At 36.1% G+C, this 24,905-nt stretch overlaps 1 protein-coding gene across 1 annotated transcript in view; it reads left to right on the top strand.

Moving 5' to 3' along the window:
* The first annotated feature begins 2,423 nt into the window (after positions 1 to 2,423).
* The window catches only part of LOC141429553 (UDP-glucuronosyltransferase 2C1-like), a 56,726-nt gene continuing 34,244 nt past the window's right edge, over positions 2,424 to 24,905 (top strand). Inside the window, exons 1-2 of the mRNA XM_074089906.1 lie at positions 2,424 to 2,554; positions 21,799 to 21,953. Coding sequence (XP_073946007.1) covers positions 21,951 to 21,953 — 3 coding nt within the window. The 5' untranslated portion in view covers positions 2,424 to 2,554; positions 21,799 to 21,950. The remainder of the gene's footprint in view (positions 2,555 to 21,798; positions 21,954 to 24,905) is intronic.

The following is a 24,905-nucleotide window of genomic DNA, read 5'->3' as shown; positions in this document are numbered from 1 at the left end:
AACATTGCAAGATACGACTTTGGTAACAGTAGCAGGTTTTTATTTTGCCTACGTGATCTAAGGTCTTTTCGCATTGTAAACAAGTCCGAGTGCTTCCTAAAGGCGCGCCAAATGCGAATCGCTCGACGCTCGTTTCCAACGTCATATCTGGTCACGTGACATATAGCGATAAAGCTGAAACATGCTTTATCGCAGCAAGAAAAAAAACCTCTTCAATTTCTGCAACAACACTTTATTTTTTTTCATTCACTTTCATTTTTTTTATTTGTACCACTGCCACGACTGCTAGTGCAATGGGTTTATGATCACAAGGATAATTCTCATTAACACCTGGCACCTGGCTTCAAAACGGACTTTAGTTTGAGATCTTAAGAAGTTCTGGGAACACGCCTTGTTGAGTGATTGATTGATTAGAAAGTTAAGTGGAGTAATCAGCTCAGTTGCACATAATTTATGAGTGTACTAGGAATTTCATCCACGCCAAAACTTTTTTATTTTTATTTTTTTTAATATTCAGGATTTCGAGGTCGGTAACATCGCTTTTGAATATCGACTTTGAAGTTAGGGTTCATAGGGCGCCCTGGCGGTGCGCGCGCGCCGCCGCTGCACCCGGCCGGCGATGATTCACCCACCGATGCAAAATGCTCATTAAATATTTGTGCTATCCGTTGGAGTGATTCTATTATGAGAACACCGGTTTTTAGATTTAAATTTTTATAATGGCGAGGTCGTTTTAGTTGTGATATTTTTTGGATTGTCGCATTTGTTTTATGTAAGTAGTTAGGTAAGCTTTTTTGACGAATATACGTACATATTTTTATAGTATTTGATCCTATTTTTTAACATAATTTGTTAATAATTTCTTTTTACTGTGATTTCTTAATTTTTTTAAATATCTTTATTTTTACATGAAATTTTTATTCCGGAGTCAACCGTGAATTATTATATTATATGGCCTGATTTTTGCGTTCAGTAGATATAGGTATGTTTATTTACTAATTACTGTAATTTTGTTTGATTTTTTTTTACGTTAAACATTCTGTTGCAGGCAGTGCCGGATCACCCCATAAGCAAATTAAGCAATTGCTTAGGGCATCACGTCTTGGGGGGCACCATAGACAGCGCCAAAAAAATGTTAGCACATAAAAGGTAAGGCTGTTTGACAATCTCCTCCGTGCCTCCTCATACCTCTATCGTCTTTCATAAATATTCTAAGGTATGTAAGACCGATATCGTTGTAATAAATACGTTTTCACACCTCTCCTTCAGAAAAGTAACTTTTCCTCCCTGACGAGAGGGAGCAAAGTGCAACTTTTCTGTTCAAGGCTTTTCTAAGTATTTTATTGCAAATGCCATTTTTTGAAGTTGATAATTGTAAAGCCACGCCAGTTTCTATGCTGGTTGTTCTTTAATAATATTTAGAATTTGTTTTTTTCAAGTTTCTTAATGCTCGGTGTGAAAAGTTGTATGAGCCACTTGGGAGCAAAATTATTTTCATCTTGGGCATTAACACTTGAATCCCTCATTACGCTCAGGATTCTACTTTAGAATCCCTAGCTACGCTCAGGATTCTATTGTAGAATCCTTCGCTATAATCTGGATTCAATGTACGCCCTCCCCGTAAATACACCATTTTGCTCCCTTGTGACACAAATAACTATTTAAAGATCGATAACGGGGGTGGGGAAGGGTATTGGCACAGGCGTGGATTGCATAGGGCAAAAGTAAGGTAGGGTTAGGTTAGGGTAAAGTTCGTATTTATGCTGCATCTAGGCGACTTAAAATGACGACTTTTTATGCTCTAGTGCATAAACTAAAATCTTCGTCTAAGACCAAGATAATCACAATCAGGTGTCGACAGCCGCAACAAAAAAGTTTTTTTTTTTACTTTTTAATTAACAATCCATAAATCAATAAAACTATGTTTTATATTTTTGTTGTAAAATGTACCATTTTTACCCAGGAAACTACCCAATTACCTAATATGATCGATCACTTTTAATTTCAAGTGCTGAGTACGAAAATATCGATAGCAAACTTCAAGAAAATCAAAAAGCAAGAAGATGTTTTCGACACTAGGTATAATATCTACCTACCACCCACATACGAGTATGTATAGTTAGCAAGTTAACTTAGTTTTAGAGTTGGTACATACCCTTCTTGTGTACCTACCTACCTAATTGTTGGCAATAAATGCATTTTCTTTCTTTCTTTTTTCCAAAAACAAACTAAAAGATGTATTGCCTAAGCCATGTATCGTAATGCTTCTTCAACGCTGATTTACAGCTAAGCCCAAACTCGAACTTTACAAAAATCCGGTAAATCATAAACATCACACCATATCGGACATATTCCTAGAACGTTCACGTAACATGGCCTCTTGGCCAAATAATTTCACACATGCCTATCGCCAAGTCGTGTTTGTTACTGGCCATTCCAAGCCTACCACCATCCATAGTTCATTAAGAAGTGGGGTTATTGTGGTTCCGCGACGCGCGGGAAACACGCGCACGCAAAAATCGAACGTTCGATTTTCGAACTCGGAATTTCAGTGGTGAGTCTATTGTTTTGTTTTTGTTATTAATTTAAACGTGGCCAGTAGTGTTAGTAAAAGTTTTGTTTTGTTTTACACATTTGGTTGAAAAAAAGAGATACTTACTTAAAAATAGAAAAGTTATATTGTACAGGTAAGTACAATAGGTCCACATGTGAAATTTCAAACGGTAATTAAATTTTATATTATTTAGTTACATAGGTACATTTTCTTCAAAAGTTACGTCTGTTTAACTCTTAAAATGTTTAGTTACGTAAGTACTATTTCTTTTTAGTTTAGACTTCAGAAAGTCCTATTATCCGCGCAATTCGAGACTAAAAATAAACCTAGACTTAAGCTATTTCGTGGAAATATTTGTTAAGCATTTCATTACAAGTTTTGCAAGAGAAGTTGCCGGTCTAGATTGTTGCTACGCAAGATTTTTCTCTATTGTTTCATTTGTGACTGCTGAAAAATATGTGATAATTTTCGTGAAAAGGATGCTTCGCTAATGCGGGCAAGGCTAACACTTCACGGTTTTCGTTTGTAAATATTCATTATATTTGTCGCTTAATGGTCAATGACCGAAAAAAAAACTCATTTTGTAATTTATTGAATTAAGCGTTACTTTGCCATATTGGTCCATATCACTCATTTAGTATTACGATCTAGATTTAGGTACTTTTTCCAGCAACACGGCCTAAAATATTCAACTTTTAAAACTTTTAATCTACTTTCCTCAAAAGATCAATTGTTATAAATCGTTTTCCGAATTTCATAAAAACTGTAATTAATTACAATAATAATTATCAATTATGAGAAATTATTATCAAATTAACTGTAGCGTAATTTCATTCTGACAACATTGAATTAAATCGAAATAAAATTATTTACTACCTTCACATAATACAGGGCGCCTGACATAATCTTTATTTCAGCATTTATGAGCCTTTGCTACGCGGATTGGCACGCTACCATTCGATTGGACAGTGAAATAAAAAATCCAGAATCTTAATAAAAAATCCCAAAAGTTACATTTCGGTCTTCATTTATGTATGCTGTGTGCAAAATTTTATATCTCTACTAGATCTAGCGGTAGCTATTGGGCTTTTATTGAAATCCGTTGGAATAATATCGAAATAAAAAAAACTGGACTGTTTTAAAAAACTTTACTAAGTTGAAGCTAAAAAGGAAAAAAAAAAGTCTAGAATTGAGTTTGAACTTCAACAGTCGGGATCCATTATTACGAAGTCAAAGTCAAAATATCTTTATTCAATTTAGGCTATAACATGCACTTATGAATGACAAAAAAAATCTACCACCGGTTCGGAAAAACAAATGTTAAGAAGATTCCGGCAACAAACTCAACGAGAAATATTTTTTCAAACAGATTTACAATATTATTAAAATAAATGATATCTTTACACCACAAGTATTTAACACAACTTTATTTTTAACACAGTAGGTTCGCTATTTTAAGGGATCGCAATTCGCAATCCCTGTCCAAGATATAATCATTAACTTTATAATACGCCTAAGATATAATAATGCCTTCTTGGCAATATATCTGAACCGTTATTATACCACGATATAATATTTGGGAAACCCCGCGTGAATTTTTGTTCCTGACTCCTTCACACTAAAACGGTTGGACGGATTTGGATGAAATTTGGTATGTAGATGGACGTCTAAAATAATTCTAAGGTTAGTTTTTATCTCGATATTCCCATGGAATCAGGATAAAATCTCGAATGTAATTTTTGAATATTCCCATGAGAAATTGATTAAATCCCGGAATTTCAATTCAACTACCAGATCTAATACTCTACTAAATAACTCGTGCAAATCCGCGGGTAAATACTCAATCTCATCATCATCATAATTATGAGCCGTAGGACGTCCACTGTTGGACATAGACCTCCAGTTGCCTCCGTTGGAAGCGGCTTGTATCCATCCTGGGCTTCATCAGCGGCTTGTAAACACTCTTCTTCTTCTTGTGGTGCCTCTCCAATTACTGAAGGTTGGCTATCTACTGTGAATATTTCTTCTTGTCCTTCGCGAGGTGGAACAGCTCAGCAGCACTCGTGGCTCCGGTCTACTCTCGAATGTTTCTTAACCAAGACGTTTTGTTCGGCCAACACCGCGTTTACCAGCAACTTTGCCCATCAGCAGCAGCAGTTTGCAGGTGGTAGGACCTTTGCAAGGTCCGACCGGATTGCTACCACCGACTTACTCGCTAATCCGTGACGCAGCAGTGCTTGCACTGTTGTGTTTCGGCGTGGAGAGTAAGACAGCCGGTGAAATTACTGGCACTTGAGGTATCCCATCTTAGGCCTCTAGGTTGGCAACGCATCTGCAGTACCTGGTGCCTGGTGTTGCAGATGTTTATGGGCGGTGATGATCTCTTACCATCAGGAGACACACTTGCTCGTTTTCTTGCTCGAATAAAAAATAAAATTAAAAAACATAATAATTTGCAGTAAGTCTTGGGTAAACACTGGTTGTAAATATATATTTCACTTCGGGGCCACGGTTTGAGAACCCACGATCCTCTGCTGAGATGCCAAAGGTTAAACCGCTAGGCTACGCCGTCGTAGTATCGTCAAACGATCCACAACGCGTTGAATAACTCCGAAGCGGTTCTACAAGCCTAGTCACCTGTATTAACTAGTTCGACTTCTTTCTCCGACCCGCTACCACTTGTGATGTAAGGCTTGGTCACGCTTATATTGCTTAATTTGCCTCATAGCTGGGGTTATAGGAATCTACTTCCTACTAATATTATGAATGCGAAAGGTTGTGTGTGTGTGTGTGTGTTTGTTATTCCTTCATGCTAAAACGGCGAGACGGATTTGGATGAAATTTGATATGTTGATTGCTGGACATCTGGAATAACACATAAGCAATTTATTGAATCAGGTGTTACTTTGCGGAGATTCATATCAATAAACCAAAAGAATGGCTTTGCTCATCCGCGACCTTATAATAGAGTTATGATAGCTAAGTTTATGCGTGTTCACGCAGTTCCTCTACCTCCACACTGTAAGAACACACACAAATGACAAAGCCATCTATCACCACCACCACACTACACTGACGCGTTTCGAACTCAACCAGCGCTCATCTTCAGAGCTTCAGTACACCATGCTACCCAGATGTTATATCTAGTTCATTACATAAGCTACTGCTTATCCCGATATGAAATGAAATTTTGAAATTATTATTTCGCAAGATATACTCGTATACGCAGGTGTTACAAGTAGATATTTACAAATGCCAGAAGAATATTATGACATGCAAAATCTTAACCTAATTGCAAATCAATACCAATAATTATCATCCAATTCAAAAACAATGCTTCATTATCTGATTTATAGGTATAGTATAGATCTTCCTCTTCTCATCTTAAATTTAAGAGCTATGCTCTTGTCGGTGGAGTAATCCCCACTCCGCACGGCCTTTGGCCATCTGTTTGACTTCCTGATACGACTGACACCCACCCTTTCCTTCACCTGGTTAAAATAGGTCAATCTTGGTCTTCCCCTACCTCGTTTTCCTTCTATTTTGCCTTCCAGTAGGTTAAGAAAGAAATTGCCGTGTCGTATCAAGTGTCCTATCACATTTCCCCTTCGGCGGTATAGATAGAGTTATAAAATTTGACACGGTGGTTTATAATGCAATCGTCAATAAGGACCACTTTGTTATTTTTTTGGGAATTACCTCGGAAAATATAATCCTGGAATTTCAATTCAACTGCTGGATCTTATGATGTACCTACGCGTGTGAAGCGACGGGTAGACACTAGTCGTAGATATAGCGGCGTTCTTCCTTAGTCTTACCGGACTGCTCGAAGGATTATATATTTTTCGAGCGTACCTATGCTTTGTATGTCTATTTCATAATATTTGGTACTTGTGGGAGTAACATAGGGTATAATATTTGAAAATGGCGTTTAATTCCCTTATAGTTAATGGAAGTTTAAAATAACACGTTGTAAATAAATTAGAGTTTAAAAACCTAGTAGAGCTTATGCTACCTGTCTTTTTCTTTTTCTACTCACGTGCTCCTTTAGTGTTAGGTATTTGACTCAGACCCCGCTATTTTGTAATAAAAGTTAGATATTCAATTATCACGAAACTGACCAAATTAGCGAGTCGTTTGACAGGTGGTGGTAAGGTCACGTCTGTAAAGTAGATGAGCGGTTACCTGCAAATGATTTTTATCAACCGCCTGGGCCGGCTTTGCACGAGTATACTAATTAGGAAAATGAGACAAAATTTACTCTGCTATATCTACTGTCTCACTCACTCAATTAATTTATTTTAAATCTGATTTTATTTTACTTGCATATTTTTTTTTTATAAACCTTCTCCTGATAATAACAAACTCTACAAATAATAATTATCTAATCAAATAGCAGCCGTTCTGAGCTGATGGGCGAACATAACTTCTTCGATTAATTTCTATTTATATAGATTTCGAACAATATCAAATTCGTTTTCTTCGCTTCCGTGTTGCCTTTATCGCTTTTGTTAATGTCTAACTTACCTAGTCACATAATAGACTCTCCCAATCAGCACAATGCCGGCATTACGACCGGCACTGGACTTCCTTCGTAACCATGGTGATTATACATTTTGCATAGAAAAACAATCCAATAAGCCAACAATAAAGATACCCTTTAGCTATTTTATTTTCATTTTGCCAATGGCACTCCAATGGCTCCTATTTTCTTTTGAGTACTGTATAAATAGTTGCCGCTAACAACACAAATATGTTTTTTTTGTTGCGTTAATTATCTCATAAGCATCTTATCAATTATGTTTTTTTTTGTATTCTAGATTAATATTCTCTATTTAATACGATAGTATTATAATTCACATTTTCTACCTGACGTATTTTTTTGAAACAAACAACAAAATAAAAATTAAATAAATAAATATGTATATAGGTACAAATACTACCTATTCAGACAAAATGCGCAATATTAGTAATTTTATATTCACTTCATTACTGATGTAACTATACTACTTAAGTGACCTATACTTAACTCTGAACCGCTAAGCTTATAATAAGACGTGCCACAAACAGCTCCACGCTCTTATCTCACATCGTCAACATAACGACTACGACACACTGACACGGCTCTCGATTACGTAGTCGCCTAGAAATCTACATTTACTCGAAAATCACGCTTTTCCAGTATACAAAATGCCTTTCACTGTCACATAGGCGTGGAAAACCCTCTCTACGACGTGTTAAAAAATAGCCCGTGAAATCATAACAAACTATTAAAGTAAAAAATATTCTCAACCCTATTTAGTAAGCTGTCACGTCATGCAACCGGAGTTAGCTTGAGTTATTTACCAGAAGGGTAATACCAACTTATTTTAAGACTCTGTCTTTCCGCGGATTTTAGGTGTAAAAAAAATCTGCCTGTACTTGGGTTAGATAGGTATTTTACTAAATGTTAACAAAACAACGTCAGTTGGTGTCTTAAATATTGAAATACCCCCATTAAACTATCTAAACATTTACATTTCTCTATTGCACACCAACGCAGTAAGCAGTACAGAAAACAGGTATATACATAGAGATTTTCTAAGGTTATAATGATAGATAAATACTTAAAATGTTTAAAATTCTTGAATGTATCAAATCTGGCAGCTGAAGTTTGTTTTAATTTAGTTAAATTTAATACCTATCCAAACCAAGTATAGGTTTACTCTTTAATTTTCCTGAAATAGGTTTGGCCTTTTTTTAGCCATAAATCTTACAGTGATACAACGATTTTCAAATATTGAAAATGGACTCTGTATAACTACTACAGGACCAATTTAACCCGTTTTCCGCTTTACCTAGGGGTATTTTATACCATTTGTGTACCACCGCGTCTTTATAATCATCCCCGTATATTTACTGTCACATCCTGCCTACTCGATGGATATTTAGTTTTGTTAATGCCTATATCATTTGATATCTGTGAACGTTCAATAACAATTTTGTATGATTTGTATTTAGATAAAAACACGTGTGATGTATGGAAATTGTATAAATAATTGCCCTATAGAGTGATAGAGTCGTAAAAAGGCATCAAAGTGGTTTTTAAAATACCAACAAGGTCTTGGTCGAAACGAATTAGTCAAAAGGCACAAATGATGTAAGCAAAAAAGGAAGATAAATGGTTTTATGTTTCCTTTACAAATATAAATGGATAAAAACACGTTTTCTTAGATTCTCTTCTCAACAGTTGTAATAACTTATATTTCTACTTAATATTTATATCAAATACTTAGGAAAGCATTTGCCTTATGTTTTGTGGTGAAACACTAAATTTCTTGTTGGTATAATTGATTGAAGCAAAACAATGCACCCCAAGAACCGAACCGTCCCATTTTTGACGCAAAACGGTATTTTGTCCGGACCACGGAACCTTGCAGACATTTCCCGATGCTCGCTTGTTTTCAACATCCCTCATTACGCACGGTCGCTGCCAATAAATCGACGCGGGCGCCGATCAAGTAATCAAGATCACACCGTGACCGATTTCAGTTTCGAAAGTGGCCAGTGATAAAATATCGCGGTTTATTTTTAAAACAAAATGTCTGGCTTTCTCAGTTACGTAATTTAGATCGTGTCTCGAAAACTGCGAAATTTAAGGTTAAGGCTTTTTGCGAGATAAGCTTACAAAACGTTTCGGCTTAGGTCGTGGTTGTAAATACTAAGGTACCGACTTTGCCACACTTAGTATGAATATTGCTGTTTCATGGCGTCTTAAATTTGCTGTTATGTGGAGAAATGTTCTGCTTTTTCAAGGCACTAAGTCTTACTAGGCTGTTTTTTATAGCATCACATGATCATAATCATGATTCATGATGTTACATGTCATCACATGGTCGTAAAATCTGCGAGATAAAAAACTTAATTTTTAAAAACAAATTTTGGTCAATGGTGTTTTTAATTAATCAATGCTTTTAAAATGTATATTCTATTAGTCCACCTTATCAATTATGGACCAACATTATCCACGACGAAATCTACAACAATACGATACAATGATTTTTCATTGAACACCAACAAATAGTAAGCAGTCCAGAAAACAGATATACCTATAGAGATTTTCTAAGTTAAGCAATAGGCAGCCATCGCTTCGGAGCGATCTCTTCCAAGCAACAACAATGGACAGAAGTAAGGAATAGGATATTAGCAGGTGGTGCAATTTACAGCAGATTAGAGCAACAACCCAGCAGTTCCGCCCCAAAATTCTGTCCCGTGGGTTCAAATTCCGGTTGGGTGCGGGTGGCACGAAGTCGGTGAATGCTGGTGAACTCACCTATGCGCACAGTACGCGCTGCGAACGCGCCTACCGCTCGAGCTATCTCGCTCGTAAATTAGATATTGACCCGAGTCCTGGAGGCTGAAATGTTTGTTGACTTGTTGGGCAGATTCATCAAAGCCACTGACTTATTGGGCAGATTCATCAAAGCCACTGACTTTTTGGGCAGATTCATCAAAGCCACTGACTTATTGGGCAGATTCATCAAAGCCACTGACGTGTTGGGCAGATTCATCAAAGCCACTGACTTGTTGGGCAGATTCATCAAAGCCACTGAGTTGTTGGGCAGATTCATCAAATCCACTGACTTGTTGGGCAGATTCATCAAAGCCACTGACTTGTTGGGCAGATCAAAGCCACTGTATCTTTTCGGAATTTTGTCCAGAGTACCTGACAAGCTAGATAACCATGTATTTTTATTATTTATTTTTAAAATGTTTGATGCCACTATTTTTATTTTATTTCAATTTATTTATTTGATTTTTGACCAAATGTAATTAAGTGATTTAGGGGCGATAAAATACAATACAATACAATGACTCTTTACTGTACACCAGAAATAGTAAGCGATACAAAAAACAGGACGATTTGGACCGTTTACGGCCAGACTAGCCTAGCTAGCTGAGACTAGCTGAAGAAAAAAGGAGGCTTTTGCCCAACACAATGGGACACAGAACTATATTTAAATTGAAAAGCAAAACGTTAAATCTAGATTTTACTTCGACTGACAACATTATAAAAAATTGCTCAAAAACAGTCAATGTTTAGGGGTTGTGAACCATTAGTGCCATTTGTGTAGAAAAGCTCGTTTTCGGTTTTACTTCACAATCCACTTAAAATTTAACTTAAATATTTGCTTGGACTCACAATACAGTGTTAATGCTAAGCGTTCTATGAATTAAGTATCATGCCCGTAACTCCAGTTAAACAAATGAGTTTCGAATATTAAGCCAAAGATAAATCATTCCGAGAAAAACGTTGGAATCTCAGCCTGTTGCTATCTTGGAGTAAGCCTATTCAGAAATAAGATTTATGTTACTAAATGTAACTATATGTTAATGTAATGATATTTTACTAATGGCCCTTATTCAAGCTGATTCTGGAAACGAAACCGATGTGATCTGATCACACACAAATCTGTTAATGTGTATAAGTAAATGAAAGTAAATGATGGTAACATTGTTTATGAAATATATACAGGATGGAAAAAATCTATGGGCCCTGGAGGGCAACTACCTTAAATCCTTTAGTTAGCTAATTGTAATGAAAGGAAACAATCCTTTATTTTTAAAATGAAACAAAACTGAATTTAAAGATCTTCTAAACTTCGCTTGTCTCACCCGGGAACCGAACCAACTATTATATAATTTTCTGAAATGAATAATTGTATTGTAACTAGCTGTTGCCCGCGATTTCGCGTAGGTACGAAGAATTCCTCCGCAGGTTAAAAATATTCTGTGTGTCAGATTTTCTCTGAATCCTTTCAGGTGTTTTGCGCGATGGTAGTAACAAAGCTGCAAACATTCAAAATTTCACATGAATTTTTAATATCAATATTACTTTAAATTAATGAAATGAGCAATTATAATAAAGTGAAAAACTATATTTGAGAGAAATTCTCTGACAGTAGGTATTTTAAACATAAAACTAATAATAAAATTTGATCATGTCCAGTATATTTTAAGAATAATTATACCAAACTAATTTTGGGACGTCTGGCGGGAAATTGAAAGATGCCAATCATGGCGGGCCCTAAACTGTATTAAAATTAGCAATTTCATCAGTATATCTTTTTTATGCTACCAGACCGCCTTCGGAAAGACTGTCAAGAAACTTTTAGGTTGTATGTCGTGTCTAATTTTTTTAATATGTTTTTATAAGTATCACCCGGGCACACCCAGCAGCACTAGTGGATTGCTGTTGCCTACAGGGCTATCATAGAATGCCACGTGCAGAGCTTCAAAAGAGTGAACAATGATTTAATTGATTCTCTTTTATACTAAGAGTTAGGCCACTAGTGTCTTGGAGAAATTAACTTGATTTGAACTGATGTCATGCTGCTTATGCATAATGTTCCGATAACCCGTCGCGCAACCAACGATTTTTTTGGGTAGTTTTAAATAAGCACCCTATGTTAAAATGTCGTCGTTTGCTACGCGCCGACGTTAAAGGTAGTGTTGCCCAAATGCAAGAACAAGACGAGACTTAGCCAGTCTTGGTCTTGGTCTTGCGCCAATACACCTGGTCTTGGTCTTGGTCTTGGTCTTGCGCTCCCAGTCTTGGTCTTGGTCTTGGTCTTGCAGCAAGAGTCTTGCAAGTCTTGCAATTACCTATTAGTCTTTTACTATTTATTAAAGTTTACTTTAAATCTTAGAAAAACGTATTAGAATTGGAACATTGTGAGCTTGAATTAACATAGCCATAGTAAAGATCAAGCAGATTAATAAATAACTGAAGATTTGATAAGAAATTCGAAAAATCAACTGACCTATATGTCGTTTTCCATGGAAGTAACTGTTTCTTAATAAACATTTATGATTTATACATGTACTTCCGAAAAGCGGCAAATTTCTTTGAGAAGTAAGTACAAAACCTTTGATGCCGCATTATCAAAGTGCCGATGGTTAAAACATAACTATGCATGCACTCAGTTTGATTTTAATAGATATTTTTTTATTCGCTATGTTTATGGTACCTGCACAACAAACCTGCGAAGCAATTCAACGGTGTGTGTGAAGTTCCCAATCCGCACTGGGCCCGCGTGGGAACTACTGCCCAAGCCCTCTCATTTGAGAGGAGGCCTGTGCCCTGCAGTGGGACTTATATAGGCTGGGATGATGATGATGTTTATGGTATTAGTCGTAATGCGCATAGGTCCAGTTTTTCATATTCTTTGATACAGTTTTTTGCGTCTCATAGAATTCCTAAGCGTACCTACCTATACACCGAACTGTTACACCTAACTACTCAGTGAAATAGCGCTAAGTCCTAGCTGCAAGACGCAAGAGTCTTGCAGGCTATGTCTTGTTCTTGCTCAAGTCTTGCACGGACAGTCTTGGTCTTGGTCTTGCTAAAAATACGCGGTCTTGTTCTTGGTCTTGGTCTTGCAAAAACGCAAGAACAAGACCAAGACTGCAAGACCAAGACTGAATTTGGGCAACACTAGTTAAAGGATCCCAAAATAACACATTGTATATGTATGCATAACTATTTATTGCACATTAAACATGGAAGACGATCATAAGCATAGCTAGTTAGCCCGGAGCTGGAGGTAGCAAGTTTTGTTTAAGAGCGTTTATACCTGCTGAGTTGGCAATCTTGCACTTTTGTTTGTTTTTCTCGATTATTCCATAAAATTTAATGAAAATTAAAAATGTTGTCCGATAGAACACTTCTTAATAATATAAGTTAATGTGTCTACTCCAAAAATTATTTGTTGTAGACTTTTATATTCTTTACAAACGAATTAATGTTTATTAACGGTTTTGAAAGAAAATAAAAGTCTACAACAAATAATTTTTGGAGTAGACACATTAACTTATATATTTAGAAGTGTTCTATCAGACAACATTTTTAATATCATTCAATTTATATGGAATAATCGAGAAAAAACTAACATAAATGCAACGTTGCCAGCGCAGCAGGTATAAACACTCTTAATTAAAGCTTGCGACATGTAGGATGACATATTATTATCTCCTTGAAACTATTTCGTCCATGACACATACTCGTACGACAATCCTAACGGATTCAATGTGACCTTTAAGTTTAAAGCAGTAAATTAAGCATATATGCATCTTAGCGCATACTTAATGCCGAAGTTAAGCAACCGAAGTTCTGTGGCTGATTTTACGCTCCGATATATTCAGACCCTATGCTACGAAGTGCAAAATTTGCACTTCATACTTTGCCGTCTCGCTGACGCTTATGTTTTTTAAAACGAGATTGAGAGAGACGATACGATACGAACTTCGATTTTTGAATTTCGTGGTAGCCCACCATAACGTATTTAGGCGGCGAAGGAAAAAGTGAAGCAACTAGCATGATACACCTACGAAGCAGTTCAGTGGTGTGTGAGAAGTTCCCAATTCGCACTGGTACGCCCAAGCCCTCTGAGAGGAGGCCTGTGCCCAGCAGTGGGACGTATATAGCCAAAATGATAGGGATAGGGATGAGTAGGCTAAGCGACCTTCAGTCGGATACTAACGGCTGTCACTCGCCAATGTGAGCGTGTGGCTAGTAGCACTCAAAACAAACATATAGCCCGCGGTACATTGATCTATATTAATATCAGCCACAGAATATCTGACACGTCTTACCGACCCTAGAAATAGAGTCGTATTTATGCACTCTTTGTTGTGTCAGATATTGGCGCTGCCTGTACGTTACTTTAGCGCTGAGCACTAACCGCAGCGCTTACACTTGCCACCGTCCGCCCCGCGTATCGCTTAACCCCTACGATACCTTTGTACCTGCGCCTTAACAGCCACCGCTACAGTTACGTGTAACCTATTTACCTATAATCGTGGGCACCGGACACCGATATGATGTGGCCCGGATAGTGGTCATTTTACTCGCCATACTGTTAAATAATCTAGTAGTTACTTTAGATATACGCTTAGTGTCGTATCTGGGAAAATTTATGACCGGGTTTTGGGATGGGGTTATAGTCTAGCCGATCGCTTACTCCCCATTTAACTGTAAAGCCGTTTGTCTGAATGATAACGCTCTATACTTATATCCAGCTATAGCATAGTAATATTAAGTTTATGAGCTATAGGTATATACCTACTAACAGTTTTTGAATCATTCACGGTAGGACAACTTTGCTACGAGATGTAGATAAGTTCATCTAGTGGGAGGCCTGCCTACGCTTCGTCTTTCTGTTCGTGGTCGCCAGTCGAGGATCTTTGTTCCCCAGTGGTTATCTGTTCTTTGAGTAAGGTGCCTCGCCCATTGATACATCAACTTGCATTTTTTTCGACATTGCGCGAGTTGCGGGCAACCGATGAATACAAGACAAGTGGCGAGCAATAGAACCCTTTGTTAATGATACAGGTTTCATTTATACCTGACTGACTTTTCAGCAAGGAATATCTCTTTGAAGGGTCATTTATTCGAGCGTTTAACCCGTATGATTGTCGTGGGCACATTTTTTTTTGCATGATTGACATGACAGAAAATTCTGTTACAGTTCACAGGTGATCTTGTAGAAGTACAGGACGTCTAAAAATAATCGACAATGTCATCAAATTATACAGACCATACATGAAAAAATATGACCACTAAAATAAGGTGATGGAACCTTTAAAGGCTCAAATAATTACCCTAAAAGTGACAAACTTACTGGTCCTTTGAGACCCCAGTTTCCAGGTATCACTGTACTTGTATTAAATTTCACAAATCAATCAGATATTCCTCAAGCTCCCTTAATCGCATTAATCGCATAATGGCGATTACAGCTATACCGTACCTTACCGCAGGTAGTATGCCGTAGGCGACAGGCTAGCAACCTGTCACTATTAAATAAATAAATAAATAAAATATCACGGGACAATTCACACCAATTGACCTAGTCCCAAAGTAAGCTTAGCAAAGCTTGTGTTATGGGTACTAAGCAACGGATAAATATAATTATATAGATAGATACATACATAAATACATATTAAGCACCATAGACCCGAGAACAAACATTCGTATTATTGTACCGTTTCTGTCAAAAATTAAAACCTTAATTGCTAAAAGTGGCTGCGGTAACGTTTCGTGTGCTCTGCCTACCCCATTTGAAAATACAGGCGTGTTGTTTGTGTGTTTGTGTTGTGCGATTACAGCTAACAAGATAATTTTGTACCTAAACGCATTGCAAGATATCTTCACGCCAATTTTCTCCCAGCTATATTGTCAGGGATATTGCAATTATGTGGATTGCCTGCACGATGCAAATGTTGGAATATTGTGGTGAAATATCCTGAGATTCGCATCAGCCATATTACAGGTTAAGAGGTCGTAGCAAAATAGTATAAATACAGAGAAGGAATGACTATTTCATGGCCTTGTTGCATGGTACTTGAATGTTATTTTGCTTCTGCGTAAAAGAGGCATTTATTTGCGTCAAATTTGAGACAATTAATTGTGTTTTTTTTTACGTGTTTGTGAAATAATGGGTTCGCTGACCTAGGCTAGGTAGCCAATAAGAGAACGGATTTCAGATCAATTCTTTAGAAACATTTAGCAATAAAAGTTACATTGAGAAATGTCGCAAAAGTTCTATGAAACTTTTGAATGAATGTAGGGAAAATAGCATTTCCGTAAAAGTACGTTATGATTGAATAGAGCGGTCAGTCGAAGCTATTCGGAATAGTTTGGAGCGATTCTGTTCAATTGTTCTCTCGGGATATTGTACCACACGTACAGTCACCAGCATTAATATCTGCCACAGCGGAGCGTGCAAAAATATCTGACACGTCCTTCCGGCCGTAGAAATAGAGTCGTATCAGATATTTGTGCACGCTTGTTGTGTCAGATATTGGTGCTGGTGACTGTACGTGCAGTGGGGCTGCTACAAAATTCAAAAATCGATGTTCGTGTCGTTCACTCCCTCTGACACTTATACTATTTAATACGAGAGTGAGAGGGAGGGACGGTACGATATTACGGCGTTAATATCTGCTACAGCGGAGCGTGCAAAAATCTAAAAATATCTGACACGTCCTACCAGCCCTAGAAATAGAGTCGTATCAGATATTTATGCACGCTTTGTTGTGTCAGATATTGGTGCTGGTGACTGTAAATACAAAGGGTATAAAGGAGATGAGATTAGTTTATTCTAGTCGTAGTACAGTCGCCAGCAGATATTTCGGAGCGGGCGGCCAAGGTAGTCAAAAATATCGGCACATTCACTTTATTATTAAGATATTAGAGTTCATGTATCGATATTTTTGATCACCTTGCCCGCTCCGAAATATCTGATGGCGACTGTACCTACAGTGTTAGGAACTAATTGTTTTTAGAACTTAGTAAATGTACTACACAAGCCTACAGTTCACGTGCAGTGTAGAGTTCCGTATGCGGCAAATATTCAATACTAGCTTTTGCCCGCGGCTTCGCCTCAATGGAATTCGGTTATCGCGCGCTGTTCCCTCGGGAACTGTGCTTTTTTCCGGGGTAAAAAGAAGCCTATGTCACTCTCTGGCCCATAAACTATCTCTATGCCAAAAATCACGTCAACCCATCGCACAGTCTTGACGTGAAAGACGGACAAACATACAAACACAAAAACACATACACTTTCGCATTTATAATATTAAGTATGGATTATATTCTGATGAGAACGAAAGTCACCGACGTTGCTCAAAGAATTAGTTCGCTGAAGTGTGGCCACGTCTGTCGCAGGACCGATGAACGGTGGAGCAGGTGAGTCCTCGAATGGAGACCACGGACGGGAAAACGTAGTGTAGGGCGTCCTGAGGCACGGTGGATGGACGACCTTAAGAGGGTCGTTGGCGGCGGATGGATGCAAGGGGCTGAAGACAGAGTGTTGTGGCGCGCCATGGAAGAGGCCTATGTCCATCAGTGGAATGCAGTAGGCTGATGATGATGGATATTCTGATTAACAATTACTTGTTACCTTCTAAAGCCTAGTTAGCCGTGATAGTTTTCCTTTTTTATTCGTTATACGCTATAAAAAGTAATAATATAATTTATAAGGTTAACTTTGATCCTGAGTTTGTTTTTTTAGTATGATGGGTTGGGTTTAGTATATGTTAATTAAAAATAACTGAAAACCAGAAAGTAGTTTGCTCAGAATCGAGAGTAGAATTGATTACACTATGTATGATGGGTGTAATTTGTAAAATGCTGAATCGATATTAACAGAAAACCTTTTACTTAATAGAAAACTTCACTAACCCTGATTAACGTTTTTTTACGGTAAAGCGACATTCCTACGGGACTCATGCAAATAATAACTAAGAAATTATGTTGCTCAAAATAGCTCCCAAGTGAATCGTTATTATCTACAATCAATCTCTAATAGGTAAAAAATTTGCAAATACCATCGCTTGACCTGTAAGTAGATCTTGTCGAAAGGTATAACTTCGTAGCTAGATTGTATCTTTTATGGTTTGATCAACGTAAGCAACATAATCGCTCTAAAAGCGGTTCTTTACGACTTTATTACAAACGTCAACCTTATTGTAGCGTACTTTCATTAAATATGAATATATCATACGAAAATAATCTTCAAGAGCTGTTGCGTGAATTATGATGAAACTTAATAAAAATGATTAAAATAGAACTGTCAAAACTAAGTGGATACACAAATGCAAATAAGATACTCGAGTCATAAATATTTTAAGCTATTTAAAAAGAAAAAGGTGCATTCTGACATCAAGACAATAAGTTTTCGGTAAAAAATTATTTTTTAATATAAGCTTTTCTTTGCTGCCTACACTTTTTGTTGACTGTACTTGCATTGTCACCCAAACTACATTTCAAGTCGATGGCATTAACCGTTGAAGAGATCAGTCCTGCGGAGACGATCCTGGCCGGACTTTAGCACTACCAGATTATTCTATTGTCACGCAATTTACGTAAGTACGCCAAATTTCAAGACAATCCGATTACTAGTAGTGGGTCAAATTTAACTTGCAAGATTTGACTCGCACATACATTGCAAGTTAATAAAAAGCTTTTAAAAATGGGGCATTGAGGAATTTTAGAATTGAATCTTGAGGACACCCGCATATATCAGCAAAAGTTGAAGTACCTGATCCGCATTTCCTGCGTGAGTACTAGAGCCCTTGCGCAATCATCTTGAGAGGAGGCGTGATCAGCAGTGGATCTTAAAGGTTATTAATTAATCTTAATACATAGCTTGCCAAAGCGGTCATTGAAATAATTAAAAAAATAAACATGCGACGCAAAATTAACACGATAACTTATTTTCTTAACATGAACAGAAACCCAAAAAAATATATGAATGCAATATCCTTGTTATGATACTCGTAAATACCTTTACTTTCCTTATTCAACCTTTTGCATAATTTTATGGTTTAAAGTGGAATGCAACGATTTAATCAGACTGGATTTTATTATCCAATTAATTGGCATGATGAAATTGTAAATTTTGTAATGTTTTCGGTAAACAAGTTGTATTAGGTCAAGTGTGTAAATCTGTGGTGTAAATAAAGACGTGGCATTGACTTTGCATCTATTTATATAACTACTAGAAAAAACGATAATACATTTTTTTAACTGATACTTATTTAAGCGTACGTCAAAAGAGTAAGTAGGTATCAATAAAATGAGTAGGTACGTAATTCTTTGAATAACTATCTCATTTTTAAAAGTAACATGTTTGAACATGCAACAATGTCAAATATAAAATTGTAGTTTCTTTTTCATCCGTTTCTATTATAAGAAGAATCGGAAATAAAAAAAATGTTTGACAAGCGCGAAGCTCAATCGAAACGGCTTTTTTCAATATGGGCAAAATCGGTTCGTATGTCGGTTCGGCTGTTTGTTCTCCCTAAAAGTCGCTTTTCTCAACCGATTCTCGTGTCTCGATAAAGGTGCGGACCACGTGTCAGTACCAATCAGTCCCATATGTTTATTATGGTCAGGTGTAGACATACTCCGTTTATTTTATCATTTGATACATAACGGTAAAATTTGCACATGTTTTTAAATTAAACAACGAAACTATTTAAAATTGTGTTTTTCAACTTCCATAATAAAAACATAATAATTAATAGTAGTTATTTTGAGTCCATTTGGGATCGAAATGCCGAGAAAGGTGTGTTACAATTTGACCGTTAATTCTCAAACCTTAAATTAAACGGAGTATAAAAAACATGCGTCGGATGACGTCGCGTTTCAATAGTATCTTTCCGCCTTTATTATAGAATCTTTTTCTGACAATTCAGTTTTTGGAAACGTAAAAGCCAGACTCCTGCGATATACGGTTACTAGGAGAACTTTTATGCACATTAGACTTGCGTTTCACAACAGAATATATATATGTATAGGTATATTTTTACTTATTACCCTTTTCCATTCAATAGGAGATATTATAATCCCCCCCTACTGCCCATTATAGCCTAGTAAATAGCTACTCAGTCACCGTAGTTTTTTTCAGCTACTCTTTGGGATATAGTTTTCCGTCTAAAATTGTAAAATGGTTCTCCAACATTTAAAGGTAGAGACTTTTAATACAATGATAAGTACATGTGACACTCGCAATTGGTGTGATGAAAAGAAGTTGATAATGTTTTTGACGACAGTTTTATACTTCCACAGGGATTATTGTAGTAGTATACATAAATAAACAAAAAAATATGAATACCAATTACAATTCAATTAATTCAGTCAATCAATCAATCAAACAGTCTGTCAATTGAGTTTGTTACTTATTTTGTACAATAAAGAGTTTACATACATACATACAATATAATAAAATTCAGTACAATTTTGAAATGATAGATAGCAGTTCAATTCAAATAAACATTGCTACGTTATTTGTAATTGAGCTGTGCAATTTTATTGATGTTATTTATTACTTAGCTTTGTTAGAAAATTAATTCGCAGGCATAGCTTTAGGTAACGTTCGAATGTTTTGCGACATAAGTTGTTTAATGATAGTAATAAATTTGTTCACAAGTAAAGTCATATAACAAGTGTTTTGGAAAATAAACAACAGCAAAAGAGAATGGGCATATTGGCTGTCAGCAGCTATTGACCAATTTAGGTTTATATGAAAGCTAAATAATAATAATTATTAACTATAAAAATCATTATTAATTGTTGAGATTTCCTTTCTTAATTACAAAAAATAGGTCAATAATATTGTAAAACTTGTGCAAAGTATTTTGAAAAAAATCGCCTTTTATTCGGGTTACAATTAAGCCACGGTAATGACACTTTAACTAGAATAGACCAAATCCCATTCAAATTTACCTATTATGCAATAATTTATATATTTTGCACTTCAAGAGACTCAAGATTACTGTGTTGTGTCTTGCGGTTTCGTTTCCAATGAACCCTAAAAAGCCATGAGAACAGTTTAAGGTTAAGTAGTTGAATGGATCATAAAATAAAGCAGGCCCTGACCGTGTTCCATATATGTTTTGCAGTTTCGCCATTACTTAATAAGTCACGTGTGATATCAGCATAACTTTAAATATATTAAAATTATTTTTCCCTCTCAGCTGTTTACATTGTGTTTAGGTAATAGGTAAACAATATATATTTTTTTGTTTGAATTATAAATATAATTTATTTTCTTATTATTAAAAATTGAGATTTTTTTTAAGTAAGCATTGACGCTACAAAAGGAATAAAAACTCTAGAAATGTTGAATTTTTCTAGACTTCTGTAATAGTTTTAATACCTTGTTAATCTATCCAGGACAAACCATTTTATAAGTATCTATCTGTAGAGATAAATATTTTAAAAAGAGTAGCCATTTTACCGTAAAATGATATTTTCGGGCTCTCGATCCTAGAAAACGGCCGAGTAAATATTCATTATGATAATTATTTATAATTAAAGGATTTCTGTTTTAGTGTAAGAGTTACTTAATAATACACTTCCTAGTCTCAAACAAGACTTAATACCCACGTAAGATTCCGGACGTGGAGTTATATGAATACTGTATTTATCACACTCGTTCAGAATGGAAATCGTTTCGTATGTTATTATGTTTGTATAAACACTAACTTATATAACACACGCTATTCTTAAATCACCTTTAAAGTGCCCACATTAGAGAAAAGTAATTTGTCATAAACACTACAAAGGAGTTTTTAAGTTGCGCGACGGACCACGGCACTTAGCGATCTGCGTCTTAGCGCCAAAATCGCTTCTGTCAAAACAGCTCAAATTGCTAGTAGTTACTTCACTTTCACTAACGTGCAATTTTTTTTTGCAGATCAAGTATCAAGAAGCTGCGGCAGTGAACAGTTCGGTGCATTCGTTTGGTAAACTGTGTTGTGAGAATATCGATTCTAAATCGATTTTAATTTTTGTGAAGTGTCAGTGTGTGGATTCTAGTTTGTTTGCCGCGCGACAAAGGAGTACAAAATGGTATGTTTTCTAATTATTTTTCTTATGTTAATAAGCATTGTAAAAAAAGAATTACAATCATAAGTTGCTGTAATGAAATAATACTTAAATATTTTGTTTTACTTAAAAGACAAAAAACGTTGTCAATATTAAAAAAAAAACCGCCAAAAGCGAGAAGGACTGGCGCGCTGAGAGTTACGCTCCGCACCTACGTACTGAAAGGCCAACAAATATTAAACTTTTTACTTCATTGCATTTCCATAAAAACTATTTTTTTTAGAAGAGCTGTGATTTCCTTTTTAATTTATTTGCTAAATTTTCCTTTCGAGTCACGGTCCCTTAAAAAAAGTCGCTCAAAAGTAGCTCAGTACTCGAAATGCGAGTAGAATGGAACCTTGCATTTGAAGCCCCATGATACCATAGGTACCATCAGCCAAATAAGTGGTCTATCAATTTTTAAACAAGTTCCTATCAAATGGATATGTCGCTAAAGTCGAACTTTCAAGTTGACGGACACGTCTATTGGCATTATTGTTTTGTGACATGCAAACGATTATCAACTTTAAGGTGGTAAACCACATATTTGGCTGATGGTACATACGTATTTAACCGTGAATCACTATAATCTATTAAGTACAGTCGAACAAATTGGCATTGATCACTTTTTTACAACGCAGTCTTATTCCAAAACCATTTCGAGGAATAGGTTTATGAAATCATTTTATAATATTTTAGTTAAAAAATACTCAATGATCGTGTGTACATTTGCAAAATAACTTTTGACCTTTGTTTGGCTTTCGTCATAATAATGTAACTGTTTAGTTACAGTTAGGCAGTTTCGCGTAATCCTAACACTGCCAGGTGACAGGACACTACGTTTTTTTTTAAATAATTGCAACGGGCAAAGATAAACGCAGTTTTCAACGCCATGGCTACTATGGATAGCTATAATTCCGGTAACTTATAAATAGGTAGGATAAAAATTTAAAACCCCACTAAAACCAAAATCCTTCAAAAAGGTGTCTTAAATTCACCTATTTTATAAAAAATAATATAAAAAATAATATTGTTTTTTTTTGAGACCAATGCCAATTGAACCATGACCCACGGTGGAACCTTTTATTAATCAATTTCACTATGACTTCCTTGACAAAAGTATGAGATGTCAATATGACACTAGTAGCACAAAGGTTCCACCCAGGGTCATGATTCAATTTGTTCGACTGTACCTCAAAAAGGAAATTGTTAGTATACTTACCTTAAGAAAAGCAAGTATTTACCAACTACTTCCTCATTATTTCTCAAGATAGCGATATTTCATTGACCCAAAGACAAAGACACGCATGGAACCGGAATCTTTATTTGCATCGAATCACAACAATTATGTAAGTTTACACATGCAAGTTTTGTAAATGCTAGTAGCAATTATTAGAGATGGATCGAATGTGGTTTGAGCGGCGGAACTTCGATCTATTAAATCCTGCCTGCCTGCCTATTTGAATACGAGTAGATAATATATAAGAAAGAGGTTGCTCAATTTGATTGTTACAAACACCCTTTACCTAATAATTAAAAATACTTAATGTTTCTCATTGATAATTTTCTGATATTTAAAAACCATTTTTTTTAAATAAATTTACGAATTGTTGTAACCCAGATTTTTATTAAAAGATTATCGGTACTAAGTTTAGTTAATTTTTGATGCATATTTTGTTCTAACACAAAGACAGGCTTTCTATTAATTTCAGCCAAAATAGTAGGTACAAGTAGATTATTTTTTCTAGTGCCGAATGTTCGGCATTTCAACCGAATTTCGGCTGAACGCCAAAGTTCGGCTTAAGCTGCCGAAATTCAGTTAAACCGAATGTAAAACGAATTTCAGCCCATCCCTGGAAATTTTAACCACTAGAATACCCGCAGCTTTGCACTCTTAAACCATTGGAGTTGAATAAAAAATCCAGGATTTTACTATATCCCATGGGAATAACCGAAATATAATCATGGATTTCATTAACGTTGTTACAAAACACCAGCACCACATATTTTAATTAATCGTAGTTGAATTTTTAAATTTTATCGCGATCCCTTGAGAATATCGGGATAAAAATATAGCTTATAATGTTATTCTAGATGTCAAATCGCCATACCTTTCTCGCTACGGCTGCGGTTATGATTATCAGGGGGCCTACAAAGATCTTTTCATAAACGATCCAAACGCAGTGCAGTTCAATGAGGGCTATCGCGTATGATTTCGCCGCTAGATGCGCTAGTGTAGCGTGAGGTCTCCGAAATGTCAAATGTCATAGTTTTTGGGTGAGCTACGCGGGTTTATTTATAATTAAAATAATTTTGTGAATATTTTGCATCACCTGAAATTAATTATGGCCATTATGCGTTACGGTTACGGGGCAATGAATGTCTGTGTTTTTTCTTTTGTCCTCCCTTTTTTTCCGAACAAAATGGGACTACGCAACACTATGGTTGCTCTATATTTTTATGGTACGGTTTTAAGGTGTATTAAATATGATTTAAATCTAAACTTTGTTTTCACGCCCGTAATAACAGGCTTTGAAAGTCACACTTAAAAACCTCACGCAACAGTGGCGCCATCTAGAAAGACAAAAAACGATAGCCCTCATTGAAGTGGATGTTGCTGGCTTTTCTTCTATGATTAAATCTTAACCAATTTTCCTCCGACTACCTTCAGTTGTAAACATGACGCACATTTTCCAAATTTCTGAGTCGCAATTCCGACTTCCCTAATTTTCCCGGACGCCATTTGCGTTTAAGTTATGATACTTAAAGTAGTAAAGCATGTTTAGTATGCAGCTAGCTTGATAAACAATGATAAGCACCTATTGTGGCGCTCCGAAGAATACACGATAACGAGCAATTATAAAAATGATAAGGAAGTTTGATTGTTTTTATACTACGGAGTGCTTCGAGTTCGTCAGCATTGCAATAATTGGTCTA

This window comes from Choristoneura fumiferana, chromosome 7 (genome assembly GCF_025370935.1).
Source record: "Choristoneura fumiferana chromosome 7, NRCan_CFum_1, whole genome shotgun sequence".
Classification (NCBI taxonomy): Eukaryota; Metazoa; Arthropoda; class Insecta; order Lepidoptera; family Tortricidae; genus Choristoneura; species Choristoneura fumiferana.
The sequence above is the reverse complement of the archived record's forward strand: the minus strand, read 5'-3'. Positions and strand labels throughout refer to the sequence as shown.